The sequence below is a fragment of the Colossoma macropomum genome, unplaced genomic scaffold (assembly GCF_904425465.1).
Source record: "Colossoma macropomum unplaced genomic scaffold, Colossoma_macropomum, whole genome shotgun sequence".
NCBI lineage: Eukaryota > Metazoa > Chordata > Actinopteri > Characiformes > Serrasalmidae > Colossoma > Colossoma macropomum.
This window is the reverse complement of record NW_023494802.1, coordinates 41,742,855-41,761,341: the sequence shown is the minus strand read 5'-3', so window position 1 is coordinate 41,761,341 and position 18,487 is coordinate 41,742,855. Positions and strand designations below refer to the sequence as shown.

At 38.2% G+C, this 18,487-nt stretch overlaps 1 protein-coding gene across 1 annotated transcript; it reads right to left on the bottom strand.

Moving 5' to 3' along the window:
• Positions 1-1,512: 1,512 nt before the first annotated feature.
• Positions 1,513-17,718, bottom strand: LOC118822485 (NACHT, LRR and PYD domains-containing protein 9-like). The gene is given in 12 exon segments (XM_036591564.1): positions 1,513-3,162; positions 3,916-4,092; positions 5,449-5,622; positions 5,969-6,142; positions 11,380-13,004; positions 13,006-13,148; positions 14,073-14,271; positions 14,528-14,585; positions 15,183-15,299; positions 15,825-15,941; positions 16,149-16,221; positions 17,605-17,718. Coding segments are annotated over 12 exon segments (2,880 nt in total). The 5' UTR covers positions 17,606-17,718; the 3' UTR covers positions 1,513-3,140.
• Between the last annotated feature and the right edge of the window lie 769 nt (positions 17,719-18,487).

Sequence of the window (18,487 nt, the reverse complement as noted above, 5' to 3'; positions counted from 1 at the left end):
CAGAAACTCCAGTACAGAGTCAGATACTCACTGTGTTTCCTCTGAATTAGATTTATTCCTCTCTCTCTCCATAAAATGATGACCTGCTCAGAGTCTCTCTCGCTCTGTTCTGAACCAGTTTGTCCTGTTCAGTTTATCATGTAATTCTGCTGGAGGTGGAGACTCTACAATCAGGTTCAACCACAGATGAATGGAGGGTGTTGTCAGTGTGAGGGTGAAACAGCCCCCATAAAACACACTGTACTGCATTTCTGACACAAATGTTAGAAGCAGATCAGAAGAACAATGAAGAAGCAGATCAGGAGCTCAGTGTAGTTTCTGAAACTCAACAGTGTCCTCATGTGGCTGCATCTTGAATCATGATTTAAGTTGTAAAGGAAAACAGACACATTTACTGACATTATTAACATGTTATTACGGATGTCAATGTCATTATGTTGTTTTACTCAGCATTAAGCATTAATAATTTCTTTTAGGTACAGCCACTAAATTCCACTGTTCATCTACAGACAGTGTATTAACTTTATGAAGGAAAGTATTTGATGTTAATCTTTAATTTATTTTTAAAAAGACTTCATCTGTTTTTTAATATTTTATAAAAACAGCCTTCCAATGAAAATGTATTCTTTTAAATAACAGCTTATACTTTTTTCAGCTTCAAAACATTTAAATAATAACCTATTAATTACCATCATTTTAAATATAAAAGACAGTTAAATTAAAACCATAACTAGACTGCCCACCATTATAACACATTTATAACCTCACTGAATGAGTCTCTTTCTCTTCACTACTAAAATCATGTCATGTAGTTCCAGACGCAGCCACACGAGGACACTGTTGGATTGTTGATTAATAATCCTGGCTAATATCTGTGTAATAAACTAGACAAACTGCAGCTAATCAAGACTAAAGCACTTTTCCCTCTCATCTGCTTTCTGCTATAAGGAACTTTTTCAGCATAACTGACCACTGAATGCTGATGAACCCAAACAGAACAGAACAGAGGATGAGGATCAGAAACATTTAATGACAAGTATCTCCAACATTTTAGCACTAAATAAAACTAATCAGTAGGATTAATAGAGAAAATGGGTGGTATGTATCTCCAGTGTTACAAGAGCAAAACAAACAAACAAAAAAAAATTAATAAAGATGATTGATGAAAGCTTTATTTAATAGAACAAACAAATATATATATATACATATATACATATATATATATATATATATATATATCAGCATGTCAACATATCTTCATAAACACACTATGATAATGAGTGAGAGCTGCTTTTTTCTACCAATAAGTCTCATCAACCAATCAGCACTCAGTAGAAGTTATGCTAGTGTACTACAGCCTAAAACATATTTACTGTAGATCAATGGAAAGATAACAGCAGGTTTCATTATTTTGTAAAGCATCCTTCAACTTTCCTTAAATTGAAGGATGTTTCAGTGAGAATGATTAGAGACATACTTCAATGAATCTGATAAAGACACTTGGATGTCAGCAAATCATTGGGTTATTGATCAAATGTACCATGTTAACTTTAATTTGTACATGTATCAAGCCCTTTATGAGATGAATGAGGTGTGTTGGAGCAGAACAACACTACACTGAAGTGGTGTGTCCTCCAGAAGTGGACTTGAGGAACAGGGCTGTGGACTCTAAAGCACAGAAATGACAGAACTTACTCTGTCCACTCCACACCTAATACTGCAGCACCATTCATGAATGGACCTGTTACTAGAACACAGCAGTCACCAGTGGAACCTGATTCACATTTACCATCAAATAACCTCACACACCTCATTACTTCTAATTTAGATTTACAGACATTCACCATCAAACACATGAACCTCTCACACCTCATTACTTCTGTTTAAGAATTAAATTTTGTTGTCCTCACTTATCCAAATCAGGTCCATTTAATGTAATAATGGACATGGTACATAGGTTTACTGTAACAAGCTCAGTTGGTGTTTTCACACTTATAGATGGTCACAGTGGTGGCGGACTGCTGATGATGTCCAGCCATGGTGTGCACTGAATGAAACATTCTAAAAGTAAAACCCCAGACAACTTTATAATGTTGGCTACTCGAGAACAGAAATGCAGCAGAGTTTCAAATCATTCAGATGTTTTTCAAGAGGCTTTCTGTGCTGATGAATGTTCTGATTTAGAGCGTTGAGCTCATGTTAGTGTTTATAAACTCTATCGGCGTTTCCGCTGGTTTAGCGTGTTGAGCTCATGTCGTTAGTGTTTATAAACTCTATCAGTGTTTTCGCTGGTTTAGAGTGTTGAGCTCATGTTAGTGTTTATAAACTCTATCGGCGTTTCCGCTGGTTTAGCGTGTTGAGCTCATGTCGTTAGTGTTTATAAACTCTATCAGTGTTTCCGCTGGTTTAGAGTGTTGAGCTCATGTTAGTGTTTATAAACTCTATCGGCGTTTCCGCTGGTTTAGCGTGTTGAGCTCATGTCGTTAGTGTTTATAAACTCTATCAGTGTTTTCGCTGGTTTAGAGTGTTGAGCTCATGTTGGTAGTGTTTATAAACTCTATCGGCGTTTCCGCTGGTTTAGAGTGTTGAGCTCATGTTGTTAGTGTTTATAAACTCTATCAGCGTTTCTGCTGGTTTAGAGCGTTGAACTCATGTTGTTAATATTTATAAACTCTATCGGCGTTTCCACTGGTTTAGAGCGTTGAGCTCATGTCGTTAGTGTTTATAAACTCTATCAGCGTTTCCACTGGTTTAGAGCATTGAGCTCATGTTGTTAATGTTTATAAAACTCTATCAGATGTTTGTTGATTTTAAGCTGAAAAATACTGAGAAATGTTGAGCTCAAGTTGTTGCCATGGCTCCTGGTGCTCTTCCCTCCTGTACACACCTCTTCACTAATGTGGGGGCATCCACCAGCATGAGGAGTTTGATGGATTGGTCACTGAATGTGCAGTCACTGGGGTACAGGAAGTGATGTCATGAGGAGATCACATAGTCCTCTGCTGCAGCCGTATTCACAGACTGACCAATAAGAACTCAAACACACACATGGAACCATGTAGAACCATATACTAAGTGTGTGTGTGTGTTTGTACTAAGACTTCATCCTCTCCTCATAACCCTTTGTGTGTGAGAGCAGATCAGCTGGATGGTGGTCTCATGCTGTGAGACAGAAAATAGGAGAGAATCATCAGACATGAACTCGCACTGATGGGTCATTCAAAATCAACACACCTAGAATATGTCTGTTCATGTCATGGACTTACATGAAAAAATCAAGCAAAGACTACAATTGTTAATGCACCAGTACCATCAAAGTGTAGATTCGTTACTCCCTCTAAAACATGCCCAGCACTAAGAAGCCTCTTCCAATGTCCTGCCCACAGCATGTGATTGCCAGAGGTGCATCATTGACAGTGAAAATTGCAAATGCATTTTCATTTGGACAGAGTTGAAGCACAATTATGTGGAAGCATAGTTGCAAATGAGCAGCTGTTTTTCCTTTTTTAATATGTCAGAGTCAGACCATTAAGACAATCGAAATGAAATGGTAAAAGCAGTTTAGTTTTCAATATAAACTATATATAAATTTTAACAGCCATTATGCACAGAAATGCACATATACATATACATTTGAATTTTATATTATTATTCGTCTATTATAATCTACACTCACATTGGAATAGAAATCGAAATTTGCATTTTCAAATTCAATGCATTTGTAATTGAATAAAGTCCACAACATGCTGACATACCAACAGGTTCTGAACCCCATCATAATTATTGAGAATGACTGAAATATTTAAACAGATTTATAAACATATTTATTCACTCATACACACCTCCAGATTATTCACATTCAACACACATTTTCTGCTTGTGTGTGTTTGTAAAGACAGTAAATCAGCAACTCACTATAGTTTCTCCAGTTTACAGTGTGGATCCTCCAGTAGATCAGAGAGCTCCTTCACTCCTGACTCTCCTGGTTTATTGTCATTTATGTTCAGCTCTCTCAGGTGAGATGAAGGGTTTGATTTTAGAGCTAAAGCCACAGCAGCACACCCTTCACTTGTAATACAGCAGTTAGACAGCCTGCAGAGAGAAGAAGAAAAACTCCTTACAGATCAACACACACACAAACAGAAACACCTGACACACATACACACACACATACACACACACATACACACACACACACACACACACACACACACTTTCCCTCTCTCTCTCTCTGTCTCTCTCACATGGGTACTTGATTTTGAAAGAAAGTGGAGGGGAGCATTTTTTTCTTATCTATCTACATATATTGTTTTTAACATAGTGGAAATGTCCTGTTTCAAATCAGACATTCTTTCAACATAATGAGTCAAAATGACACAAAATTAATCTTCTATATATTGCAGTATGACTTGTTCTTTCTTAAATAATGCTGCAAAATTTCACTTCTAAAGTGACAGTTTTTTTATTGGAGGTTGGTAAAATCACAGGAAAAATATAATTTTGAAAACTCATGCTCTTACAGTTATTTCACTTGGAGGAGGACTAAAAAGTCACACTAAGCCAACCTCTAGTTTGAATAAAACATGGGTGAGCATGTGCTGCACTTGTTTCATTGCTCAGGCATCTATAAACACTACAGGTTTGAACATCTTCAGGCTTCATTAATGCTGTATGTCTGTAGTTGCAGTATTCAAAGCCAAACTAGAGGTCTGAGTGTTTGTCAGTAGAGGGATAGACAGTGGCAGAGGGACTTAAGCTAGCGGTGTTGGCACACATACCATTCTGAAATAATATTTCCAGTATAATTCAGTATAATACAATTGCAAGGGGGCATGACCAGGGAGGAGACCAAACCAGAATAACACAAAAGAACATGGAAAAACATAAACAAAAGGCACGTGGCTAAAACTTATTAGCCATGATGACATCTGTTTGCTGGGTGTGCTGGGTGTACAACATATAGTTCAAACCAGTGCAGAAAGTAAATATGACTATGAGAGTATTTTCTTTCAGCTGTTTCCAAATGTTTCCCTCTTCTTTTACACAGTTACCCAATTGAGTTCTGTGTTTTTTCTGTGAGATCTGTGATAACTGCTTTGAAAGAATATGTGAAAAATGTGTAAAAACATCAAGAATATATTAACATACTTGCAAGAGAACACTTTACTTAGGCTAAAAAAGTGACAACAAATAGTAAATTGACCTCACTTTTGTTAATTATGTTTTATCAGTCAAGGAAAACAAAGTACAAGCAGTGAGAGTTGTGTTTTCACCAAACTGAATTCTTCACAGATGCTTTACTGCACAGCAGTGACAGCACTGTATATAGAAATGTAGAGTCTTATTGATTGTTTTGGTGTGTCTGTTTTATATGTGTGAAAAGGTGCTACAGAGTAATTAAGCCATACAGAGATATGAAAATACACAGTGATAAAGTGATTATCTCACCTCAATATCTCCAGTTTACAGTGTGAATTCTCCAGTCCAGCAGAGAGCAGCTCCACTCCTGAATCCTGCAGGTTATTGCCACGGAGGTTCAGTTCTCTGAGACTGGAGGAGTTTGAGCTGAGAGCTGAAGACAGCGCTGCACAGCTTTTCTCTGTGAGATTACAGTAACACAGCCTGGAAGAGAATTGATGATTCATCAGAACTCTGACATTCTTTTTGTCTTTTTCTCTCTCTGTTTTTTTTCTCTTTTTGTCTTTTTTCTCTTTCTGTCTCCTTCCATCTATCTTTGTCTCTCTGTGTCTCTTTTCTCTCTCCCCCATCTCTTTCTCTGGCTCTTTTGCTGTTAGTGTTTCTCTCTCTCTCTCTCTCTTTCTCTCTCTCTCTCTCTCACTTTCTCTCTCTCTCTCCATCTTTCTCCTCTTTCTCTCCCTGTTTATAGGTTTTGCTGAGTTTCTAAACCATCAGAACTATGAAAGTGTGTGTTTGATCCATTCACACAGTGATAAATTGATGATCTTACTCCATTTTCTCCAGTTTACAGTGTGGATTCTTCAGTCCAGCAGAGAGCAGCTCCACACCTGAATTCTGCAGGTGATTGTAACTCAGGTACAGTTCTCTCAGACTGGAGGAGTTTGAGCTGAGAACTGAGGCCAGAGCTGCACAGCTTTTCTCTGTGAGATTACAGTTATACAGCCTGGGAGAAAAAAATTATACATCAGAACAATTACATCACACACACACACACACACACACACATTCATGCACACTCACAGACACACAAACACAATCATGAATGCAAACACAATCATAAATGAACACACATACATTCATAAACGCATACACACAAACAATGACACACAATTATATACACATACCCTCGCATACACAGACATATATGCACACACCTCACACAAGCATAAAAACAAACAGTGAAACAATGGTACAGTAGTTGTTCTCATTACAGAAACATTCTATATTTAGTTCTGATTAAGACGTGAAAAGATATGATTTTTAAGCATAAAGTATGTGGTAGAGTTGATGAAGAAAAAGATGCCAGAAAACAGCATTTTTTAAATGAATTCTCTTTTACTGAACAGGCAGCAAAGGAGAACCACTGCCAGTGCTGGCTGATACAGCCAGAAAGCAGACAGGTCACTTTTAGCCACACATTTCCTGTACATGGTAGATAGCAAACCCACTATAACCTCCCCATAGTCCAAAGTAGAAACATTTACCGAAGTATACCAAACATACTAAAGTAGCTGTAAGTATTCAGTTCCTCTACAGCTTATCCATTGATATGTGTTAATTTTTAAGAGTTGCAACTAAAATCTACAGTCATACTCTTTGGTATGCATTTTCACACCACTCTGTAAATTCCTGAAAGATTGTACCAGTTTCTTGATGTGCACCAGAGAGCAGACATCAAAACTGTGTCATCTGCAAATTTTAGGGTGATTTTCATGAGCACTCCTGCAATCATCTGTATACAGAATAAATAGCGAGAGAGACAACACACGCCCTTGTGGCAAACCTTTAGATATAAAAGACAGATTTGAAGAACTTTCATTAACATATACCCTTTGAGATCTTGGGGTCAGAAAATGCAATATCCAACAAATTAATTGGTAATATAATGTGAATTTTTAAAAAATGTATAGGCCAATAAACAGGGCTGCAATGTCTTGAGAGCAGGTGAGAAATACACAAATAAAATTATGGTCCTGGTGTTAATTCAATCAGGGTGTTTATAAACTGAATTCATCAAAAATATTTTTGCATCATTCATTCCCCTCCCAGGGCTCAAACTGAAGAGGATCTAACTGATTTTGAGCAACTGCGAGATTAAACTATTTTCTCAAAGCATTTCATTACACATAGACACAAGAGAGTTATAGGTTGTAAATAATTTAGAGCCTTAATAAAGGATTTTTAGGCACTGGTACTACAGGTAAATCCACATCTGAGGTACAACACCACTGACCAAAGATTTTTTGGCTCAGTTGCTTAAATACAACCCCAAGCTTGTCAGCACAGTATTTTAGTGTCCTACCACAAATTCCATCTGTACTTGCAGGTTATCAGCAATTTTATCTGGAGGCACTGGCAAAATAAGTAATAAGAGACTCTCTAGAGCTCAAATCTTGCCTTAGTTCAACTTATGCTTTTCTTTTGTAACGCAAACCTTGTTAATAGGAAATAATATATTTAGAAGTTTTATTATTAATATATGATGAAACCATGTAAATCTGATGAATATGGCTATTTTCTGGATTGAAAAATAGGTCCAATGAAGCACTGTCAAAACCACCTCTAACTTGTAATTGCTACTTTTAGTGTTACAGCAGCATCTGAGAGTGCAGGTGTTAGACTGACCTGCCTGCAATCCAGGACTGTATCCCACTGAAAACATGTCTTATTAAGCTCAAAGCACACCAGTGAAGGCCCTGTACAGTTGCATGGCTGAGAAGTTGTACAACAGAAGACTGGCAAAATATTCCATACTGAGTTCTGTTTGTATCAGCATTCCACACACTGTCCCAACTTGGAAATTTGATTTGTAATATTGTAGTTTTTCATTAAAGCACAAAAAAGTTTACTTAATGGCAAAAAATGTTTTTCTGTAGTGACAAATCTTTATGTTCCACACTGACTTTCAGACTTTGGGACACATTTATTTCAAAACAATGGGATCCAACTGCTCACCATGTGGCCATGAGGGATAGAGATGCAGCCTCACTTCCTGATCTTAAATGCTGGGGTGTGGCTAAAATAAACCTCAACCTACAGACTAAAACTCTTTGTATTGCAGAAGTTATGGGAAAATGCTGGGTAGCATTTTTTATTTAAAAATTAAATTTATGATAAATGTAGATCTTTCAGTTTCACGTTTATAGAAATAATATATTATTAAAACAACATTAAACATGGCAAAAATATAGAAAGAATTATTGTATCAAGTGTAAATTTACGTGTTAGAGTTTGGGTCATACACCTCCCACTAGAAAGTACCCTATAAATGATGATTTTTTTTAAACTTCTAGATTATTACCATCTCTATTAATACCTTGGGTTTAAATAGATCAGATTCTTGTAAATATCTAAGATCTGAACAGTTCATTGTTTTTTACATTTCTTTTTTGTGGGATGCAGTTTTAACTAATTTAATCTAATGGTCCATATGGTCACTGTCCCAAAAAAAAGTCTCTCTATTTTTTTGCGATTTTTTTTTTTCTGTATAATTTGAGCTTAGCAACTGTCCTTTACATTGTGTGAAAATTTAATGATCATGGGATCAATAGAAATGCTCCAAAATTGCACTGGATAAAATCTCTTTATGTTAATTTGCATTGAAAGTTAAGAACGTTTTGCCCTCTCCGGTAAAGTTACCATTTTTGGAAATGTTTGTTTTTCTTTGGACAGCAAAGACATTTTAGATATCTAATGGAAATCATTTGGCTTAAAAATAGGATGATATTAAATATCATCAATATAAACAATAAAGCGGTGATTTTTGCACTTTTGTTTTACTACCCAACCAAACCTCAAAAATCATGACTGCAACAACCAGCACCAACGTCTACTATCACCAGAGCCTACTACAGCTGAGAAATCAGCCACAATCTTTGCTTTCAGACGGACTGTGGGAAGAGCTGTGCGAGTTAGGCATACTACAATCCACGGCGCTGCGTGAGCCTGCTGGCCGAAAGCGATGTGCGAAAAGGCAGAAGCGAAGCGAGCGAGCTGGGGTGCGCACTAGGCTAATGGCTAACTACAGATGACCAGCGGTGCCATTGCTTCTTCTTTCAAACGTCTGTTCCTTGGAAAATAAACTGGTGGAGTTTGCAATTGTCTGAGCCAGGCCTTTTTATTTGCCAAGAGAGCTGACTACAGTGTACATAGCAGCAGTGTACATAGCTCCCAGTTCTAGTGCTAACACCGCACTGAACGAGCTGTACAGCGCTATCAGCAATCTTCAAAACACACACTCAGATGGACTGTTTATTGTCTCTGGAGATTTCAACCATGCTAATCTGAAGTCAGTGCTCCGTAAATTCCACCAGTAGGTTAACTTTGCAACCTGGGGGGCTAACGTGCTGGATCTTGTTTACACAAAAATCACAGGCGTGTACAGGGCCGAGCCCCACCCCCACTACGGTAACTCAGACCACATCTTTGTGATGCTCATTCCAGCATAGGGGTATACAGAATCAGGGACTGGCTACATCAGCAAGTGTATTGATGATGTTACCGTCTCCAACCTCACCACAACACACCCAAACCAGAAGCCATGGATGACTGCAGAGGTGCACATGCTGCTGAGAACCCATGATAAGGCCTTCAAGTCAGGGGATGCAGCAGGACTCAGATCAGCAAGAGCCAAGCTTTCCCAGACCGTCAGAGAGGCAAGGCGCACCTATGCAAAGAAGATCCATGAACATTTTCAAGACACTGCTGGCAAACACTGCATGTGACAGGGCATCCAGGCCATCACCAATTACAAGACACCTCCACCTGCTCGTGACAGTGATGCCTCCCATCCAGAACTGCACGAGGGCGAGGAAGACCACACCTCTGTGGTGCAGTACAGGCAAAGGTTGATACACGGGCAAAAGATACAACAGGGGCTAGACTAAGTCATAAACAGGAGAACAATGGCAAAAGGTCAGTAACTCAGAAGATGAAACAGAGTTCAAATGGGTCAGGCAAAGGTCGTAAATGAAACAACCAGTGAAAAACACTAAGTCAAACCCAGTAAAAAGGCTCAGTAGTGAACAGGGAGGCTGAACAATAACTCACAAAGAAGCAACTGGCACAAACATGTATAAATAGTCCATGAACAGGTGTTAACAATCAAAAATCAGGTGAGGCAGAGTGTGGATTCATGGTCATGTGACTCCCCAGAGGATTCTTGGTACTTAGAAGTCCTGAATGGAGTGAGGAGTATTAATCTCTGCTACGTTTCAGGGTTGTGGCCAGGTTGTTAATGTATATACTGAAGAGACAAAAAAACAAACAAACAAACAAAAAAAAACTGTTGTCCTGTGTTTAGTTAAAAGCTAATTTGACCTTTCGGTACTGCATTGTGTTCTATTAAATATGTTAATTACCTAGTGTCTAGTATACTACAGAAGGCTTTACATATATTGATATTCATGCAGATACCTGTGTAGTTATTTGGGTCAAATTTATCACCATTTTTATATATTGGGGTATCAAGACCTCTATTCCAGATCACAGGGAAAATTCCACTTTCTAGCACTAGATTATATGGTTTTAGGATGGCCAATTGTAATTTGGGACTGCAGTCTTTTAACATTTAATTTTTGATATTGTCAATTCTGTACACCACCCTGCTTAAAGAACATTTAAAGAGATTTTCTTGCACTTCTTTTACTGTAATAGGGTAGTCAAGAGGGCACTGATTATCTTGTACTGCAAATTTGGTAAGTTCTTCAGAAATCATAGCCCGATTTGACAATTGTGGCATTATATATCTTTATAAAGCTTTTCAAAGTATATTTTCTAGGTTTTGCCTTTTTAATTGAGTTAGTTGTGCTGCATTTTGTTCCATGGCTCTCAGAATTTTCAGTTATGTTTTTTTCCATTTTACTTAACTTGTTCTTCATGTATTGCCTTTTCTAGTGTGAATTAATTTCTTAAATTGTCATACTGCTTGGAGATATTCTATTGCAGCTTGTTGGTCAGTTCAGTTTCTGTTTTTTTCTTTTGGAAAGGTTTCAAATTCTCTCTCTCTCCCTCTCTTTTTCTTACTCTCTCTCTCTGTCTCTTTTTCCGTCTGTCTAAACACATTCACAAAGCTATGAAACTATCAGAGGTGTTTTTGAAGCTGAATAAACTAACTAATCAGCTAAAGTAAATAATCAATGATAAACAGTGCGGTAACACATTTATAACTGAAATACTCACAGAGCTCTTCTGGATGCTTTAATCACTGGCAGCAGATTTAGAACACATTCATCTGATGGATCATATTTATTCAGGTCAAACTCATCCAGCTCCTCTTCTGAGTTCAGCAACACAAACACCAGGGCTGACCACTGGGCAGGAGAGAGATTCACTCCACTTAGACAAAAATAATCACTGCTCAGGTATGTTTGTACTTCCTGCACTAGAGAATGATCATTCAGTTCATTTAGACAGTGGAACAGATTGATGGATTTCTCTGGAGTCGGATTCTCCCTGATCTTCTCCTTGATGTACTGGACTGTTTCCTCTTTGCTGTGAGAGCTGCTTCCTGTCTGTGTCAGTAGACCTCGTAAGAGAGTCTGATTGGACTCCAGTGAGAGGCCCAGAAGGAAGCGGAGGAAAAGGTCCAGATGTCCATTCTCACTCTGTAAGGCCTTGTCCACTGCAGATTTGAGGAAGTCTGACATTTTGGACTCCATGAAAATGTCGGACAGATCAGTGGTCAGCTGTTTGGTTCCATCTCTGCTGATGAAGGAGAGAAATGAGTATAAAGCAGCCAGAAACTCCTGAACACTCAGGTGCACAAAGCAGAACACCTTCCCCAGGTGCAGCCCAAACTCCTCTCTGAAGATCTGGGTACAAACTCCTGAGTACACTGACACTTCTCTGACATCAATACCACACTCTCTCAGGTCTTCCTCATAGAAGATCAGATTGCCTTTTTCCAGCTGTTGGAAAGCCAGTTTTCCCAGTGCCAGAATCATCTTTCTAGTCTGCTGAGGATCAGTGTCACATTTCCCATGGTACTTTTGGTCCTTGTGTTTGATCTGAAAGATCAGGAAGTGGGTGAACATTTGAGTCAGACTCTTGGGGATCTCTCCACTCTCTGCTTCACCCAACATCCTCTCTAGAACAGTGGCTGCAATCCAACAGAAGACTGGGATGTGGCACATGATGTAGAGGCTTCTTGAGGACTTCATGTGTGAGATGATTTTATTGGCCAGGCTCTGGTCACTGAGTCTCTTCCTGAAGTATTCCTCTTTCTGAGAGTCACTGAACCCTCGTATCTCTGTTACCAGGTCAACAGACTCAGGAAGGATCTGATTGGCTGCTGCTGGTCGAGAGGTTATCCAGAGGAGAGCAGAGGGAAGCAGATTTCTCTTGATGAGGTTTGTCAGCAGCACATCCACTGAGACCGAATCTGTTACATCCCACAAGCTCTCATTGTTCTGGAAATCTAGAGGAAGTCGACACTCATCCAGACCATCAAAGATGAACATGACTCTGTGGGCATCACATTCTATTGATCTTAACTCTTTTATTTCTGGGAAAAAGTAATGAAGAAGCTCCATCAGACTGAAGTTTTTCTCCTTCATCATATTCAGTTCCCTAAAAGGAAGTGGAAATATGAAGAGGACGTCCTGATTTGCTTTTCCTTCAGCCCAGTCCAGAATGAACTTCTGCACAGAGACTGTTTTTCCAATTCCAGCAACTCCTTTAGTCAGCACAGTTCTGATGGGTCTGTCTTTAAAGAGATCATTGCATTTGATGGGTTTCTCCTCTGTTGCTGGTCTCCTGGATGCTGTCTCAATCTGTCTGACTTCATGTTCTTTATTGACCTCTCCCACTCAGTCCTTCTGTGATGTAGAGCTCTGTGTAGATCTCACTCAGAAGGGTTGATCTTCCATGCTGAGAGATTCCTTCATTAATCCTTTTACATTTCTCCATAAGTTTGGATTTAAGTTTTTTCTGATATGCAGCGATGAGCTCTAACAAACACACAAGAACAATTGGAATATCATGAGAAATGAGAACATTGTGATGATGACAATTGCACTCTTTACTACTAACCACAATATCAGATTCAATATTCTGTGTGAAAGTAGTTAGGGATGAAATCTTACTTATCTTCCGATACCAGTTGTGATACCTGAGCTCAGAGTATCAGCCAATAGTGAGTACTTATGCTGTTTTGGTGCTAATTTTTCCTCCTTCGATTTCACATCTATACATCTCAGACAGTTCGATTTCATTATTGGAGAGTTCATTCCTAATCATATATATACTTTAGTAAAACTTTGGTAAATAAGATTTTTTTTAATAATGCACCATGAGCAAGTATTTCACATTCACCCAAATTCTTCCAATTTATTTCAGGGCTATGAAGTCTAACTAACCTGTAAATGTTTTAATTATCCCTTTATTACCTTGAAATTTCAAAAAGGTATTTTTCAACCTTCAAAAACTCTGATAAAAATGCAGAAGTCTGAAATTGTTATTTGCTGTGAAGTAACAGCAGAATTAGAATGCTCTCCTGCGCAGGGCTTTTATTCTGATGGGCTGTGCCATGCTTTGCTAAGAGAGGCTTTAATTTCAACATGCACATGCAACTTTGTTGACAAACAGACATGGAAATTAAATACTCACTTCAGCTCCTTACAAAACCTTTTCCATTAAAGTGATCATTCATTTTTATGGTCAGTATATAGAGCTTTCAGTTCCATTAAAAAAACACAAAGTGAGAATTTTACTTTTGCGTGATTTTGGAATGACACTCACTAATATCAGTTCTGTCCTGTCCATAACTGCACTCATTAGGATGTTAAAGGTAAAAACTGCCCCTAAAGCAAAATAAGATTTATTTTTCTCTCTCCATAAAACAATAACTCTGGTCATTTATGACCAGCTCTTACTGCTCTGTAGTGTGTTAGCGAGGTCTTTCTGCTTCATGTTCCTCAGCATGTTCAATGTGATCTTCAGCACCTCTCTGGAACTGCTCTGATCTTCGTCATCCTCCACCCTCTCAGAGCATGCTGGGTAATCTGCACTCAGCAGCTTCTTGAACCTCTTCAGCTCTTTCTTCACGAGAGAAATTAGTTTGTGCTCCAGATCCTGATAAACAGCAACAAACAGTAAAACAAGAATCATAAAAAACACATCTTACAAAGAGAGATGATTTTATGCTTTTCTCATATGATGGAGAGTCCACAGTCACTGTGCATAATCTCAGCTGAAACTACAAACATGATTAACTAAAATCCTGATACAAACTGAGAAATGGATAAAATGGTAAATTATTTTAGTCCAAATAAGAATCAAATTGAAGCATAATACAAAGTGACAATAAGAGTTACACACATAGAAATACCTTGAATATTCCGTCCAAATGATTAATGCTGGTTATTTTTGATTTCTCCTGTTGGACACTGTGAATTGGGGAAAAGACAGAATCATCATAACTCACACCAAAAACACATCTTTAAATACATTGTTATTTGGGAACCTTGCAACACAAAACAGATATTTCTGTAAAAACTGTAAGAATTGAGTGTAATATTTAATCCTAATCCAGTGATCCTCACTGCCAGTCTGCAGCTCTGTACAGTTTAATGATTACTTGCTCCAACACACCTGATGTAGCTCATGAAGTTCTTCATAATGAGCTGAGTGAGTTTGATCAGGTGTCTGAGCAGGGAAATCACCAAACTGTACTGGACATCAGCCCCTCATGAGCAGAACTGAAGACACCTGCTCTAAAATCTACTTAGTTCAGATCAGTAAAAGAGTCTGATGAAGGTCTTCATTTACATTTCGCTGATGTTTCTGTCAAAAGTGAATGAGATTATCCATCTACAGAGGCAGCAACACTGGAACAGTTTGGGCTTCAGTGTCTTGTTTAAAGGCACAATGTCTGTGTATATCAGTAATCATCATCATGAAGGGCTTCATAATGAGCTGAATAAGTTTGATCAGGTGGGACTGGGAGTGAGGAACACTGTCCTAAACCATCACACTGTCCTTACCTCACAACAGGGCAACTGTCTCCCTTCCTCAAGTTTACTGGATGTTCCATTGACTCGTCACTCTTCATGGACACACAGCTGGGCTCAGGTGAGTCTGGTGTCTCTGTCTGACTCAGACTAAAACACAGCCAAAACTGTATTTGATAGGTATATTTTATAACATTAGAGAAATAGGATATTTTTAAAGCAGGGGTCTTCAGTTCTAGTCCTGCAGGTTCAGTGTCCATCACAGTTTTTTTCACAATTTCCTGCTCAAACTCACCTATTAAACCTGTTCATTAACAGATGAGGTGATCAGGTGTGTCTGAGCAGGGAAATCACCAAACTGTACTGGACATCAGCCCCTCATGAGCAGAACTGAAGACCCCTGCTCTAAAATCTACTTAGTTCAGATCAGTAAAAGAGTCTGATGAAGGTCTTCATTTACATTTCGCTGATGTTTCTGTCAAAAGTGAATGAGATTATCCATCTACAGAGGCAGCAACACTGGAACAGTTTGGGCTTCAGTGTCTTGTTTAAAGGCACAATGTCTGTGTATATCAGTAATCATCATCATGAAGGGCTTCATAATGAGCTGAATAAGTTTGATCAGGTGGGACTGGGAGTGAGGAACACTGTCTTAAACCATCACACTGTCCTTACCTCACAACAGGACAACTGTCTCCCTTCCTCAAGTTCATTGGATGTTCCATTGACCTGTCACTCTTCATGGACACACAGCTGGGGTCAGGTGAGTCTGGTGTCTCTGTCAGACTCAGACTAAAACACAGCCAAAACTGTATTTGATATTTTATAATGTTAGAAAAATAAGAGATTCTTTAAACCAGGGCTCTTCAGTTCTAGTCCTGCAGGTTCAGTGTCCATCACAGTCCTGCTCAAACTCACCTACTAAACCTGTTCATTAACAGATGACTGATAACACTTCATCAGCACATCTGTGTTCACAGTGTCACACTATTCTCTCACCTCTTTTCTTCGTCTTCATGTTTTATCCAAGGGAGACTCGTTTTTGAGCTCATGTCTTCTGCTTCAGAAGCCACTATGAAAACACACACAGATGAAATAATGCTGTCTAATTACCAAATAGGCCACAGGTCATGACATAGTCTCAATCTAGCCCTATGTTATCAAGTTATTCCCTTGGAAAACAGCCTTTGAGTCTGTAAGTTAAGACTTCAGTACAAACCTACTGAACTGATTTTTATCTAGTGTAGATTCATATCATTCATAAACTACAGCTCGGATTTACGGACTCGCTGTCTTTCTCTCCTGAACTTCCTCTCTTCTCTAAATATAAAAATGTTCTACTCATACGAGACTGTAGTCATGTTGCTCCATCCCTGAAAATTTTGTGATGTGACCAAATGATCACACCTATTTCTCTGGGAAGACTGACACGCTGACAGCTGAGGGTAAATGTATATGTCTGTCATGTCAGGGATATTAAAACTGAACTTTTGTGTTGAGACAGGAACAAAGTGTAGTTATTCGGTAATTTCAGTGTATTTCCATGCCATGTTTAGTTTTGCGTTGTAGCTTTGATTGCTGAGATTTGAGGTGGTTTGGGTAGTCTTTGCCCCCAAAGGTGATATGGGGGTTAGGGAGGCAGTTAGTCATTCATTGTGTGTTAAAATGAAGTCATTCATATTTTACAGATACATTGTCATTCTCGCTTGTTAATTACTGGTTTGGAATTCACATAGTGATTTTTGGCTAAAGAACAAAATTAGTTAATAATTTTGGTTGTGTAACAGCAGGAGCTTGTTATCATTAACATATAAGCTGTAGTTCAGACATTATGGAGGTCAGACCTCTGCGTCAGCATTTTAGCTGTTTAAAGTCCAAACTCTCTGCATTAGATTCATATTCAAATTCTGTAATGACCACACAGCCAAGCTGGAGGAACTCATTTTTAGTACACCTCTTATCCAGCACAGTTTCAGCCTAAAACATTACATCAACTATTCAAATATTATGTGATGCAGATATACAATATAAAAGAGATAAGAAATTTTAGAAAATATTTAGAGTTGGTTTCCATATTGCTTCCTCGCTAGCCTGCAGGCATTTTTACTCTGGACAGATAAATTGCAACACAGTCACAAACAATCCACACTTTGGACTGCCTGTATACTGCTGACACACCTTGAAATAAAACAGGTCTAAAGTCTAAATCTATTATAGTTATATTGTTTTGTTGATGTTAACAATATTATAGCTCTGTTATTCTGCCGTCTGTCTCCGCTGACTAATATTTCAGTTTGGTCTCATCACAGACAGACAGACTGATGACATTCTTAATTTATTAATACTAACACTTTTGTTAAAAGCTCTTGCAAGTCTGTTAACTGCTGATGTCTTTCTGTATTAACAGCATCTATAGTGCTGATTCAGAAACTCTAGTACAGAGTTAGATACTTACTGTGTTTCCTCTTAATTAGATTTATTCTTCTCACTCCATAAAATGATGACCTGCTCAGAGTCTCTCTCACTCTGTTCTGAACCAGTTTGTCCTGTTCAGTTTATCTCATCATTCTGCTGGAGGAGGAGACTCCAAAATCCAGTTTAGCCACGTATTGTTACTCACAGCAGTGCTGAATGAACTCTTCCAGCTGAATCTAGTACAGCTCTGAGCCTGTTAGAGTAAATGAAGCACAGATATAACCTACAACTACTGACCTGAGAACAGTGCAGCTTTTCCTCTTAAAGCCAGCATCTGTGTAGAATGTGTTGTTCCCAGATCAGATACAGTTCCTTACTCAGTTAGGAGACTAGTCCCACCCACAGCAGGTCACAGGTAAGAATGTTTTACAGCCTGTTCACTGATCATCTTATCAGTGTGCTTTTGCAGAGACTACCTCAAACTATGGATGGACACCAGTGTTGGACAGAATACTCGTTTTGTAATCAAATTTCACAGGAACACTACTCCAAATTCTTGCACTGATTTTATGTTGCCCTAAATAGAAAAAAATAATAATTAAACATCACAAGGCACATCTTTACTATCTATTACTACTACCATACCATCTATTACTATGTCCTCATTTTTTTAAATTATTTTTTTCTAAATACATTTATTTTACAGATTAAGTGATGATTGTATTGAAAGTTTTATAACTTCCCATTTCACTGCTATATTAAAATGTATATAGTAAAGAATAACTACCAGTATGTTATGCAATTCTGTGTCATAGGACATATGTTCTAGAAAAGTAGTAGCTGCTTTAAAATCTGTCCTTAATCATTAATTATTCACAGTAACTATGTAAAAGTTACTCTTTAAAATAAGTGTACAGTTCCTA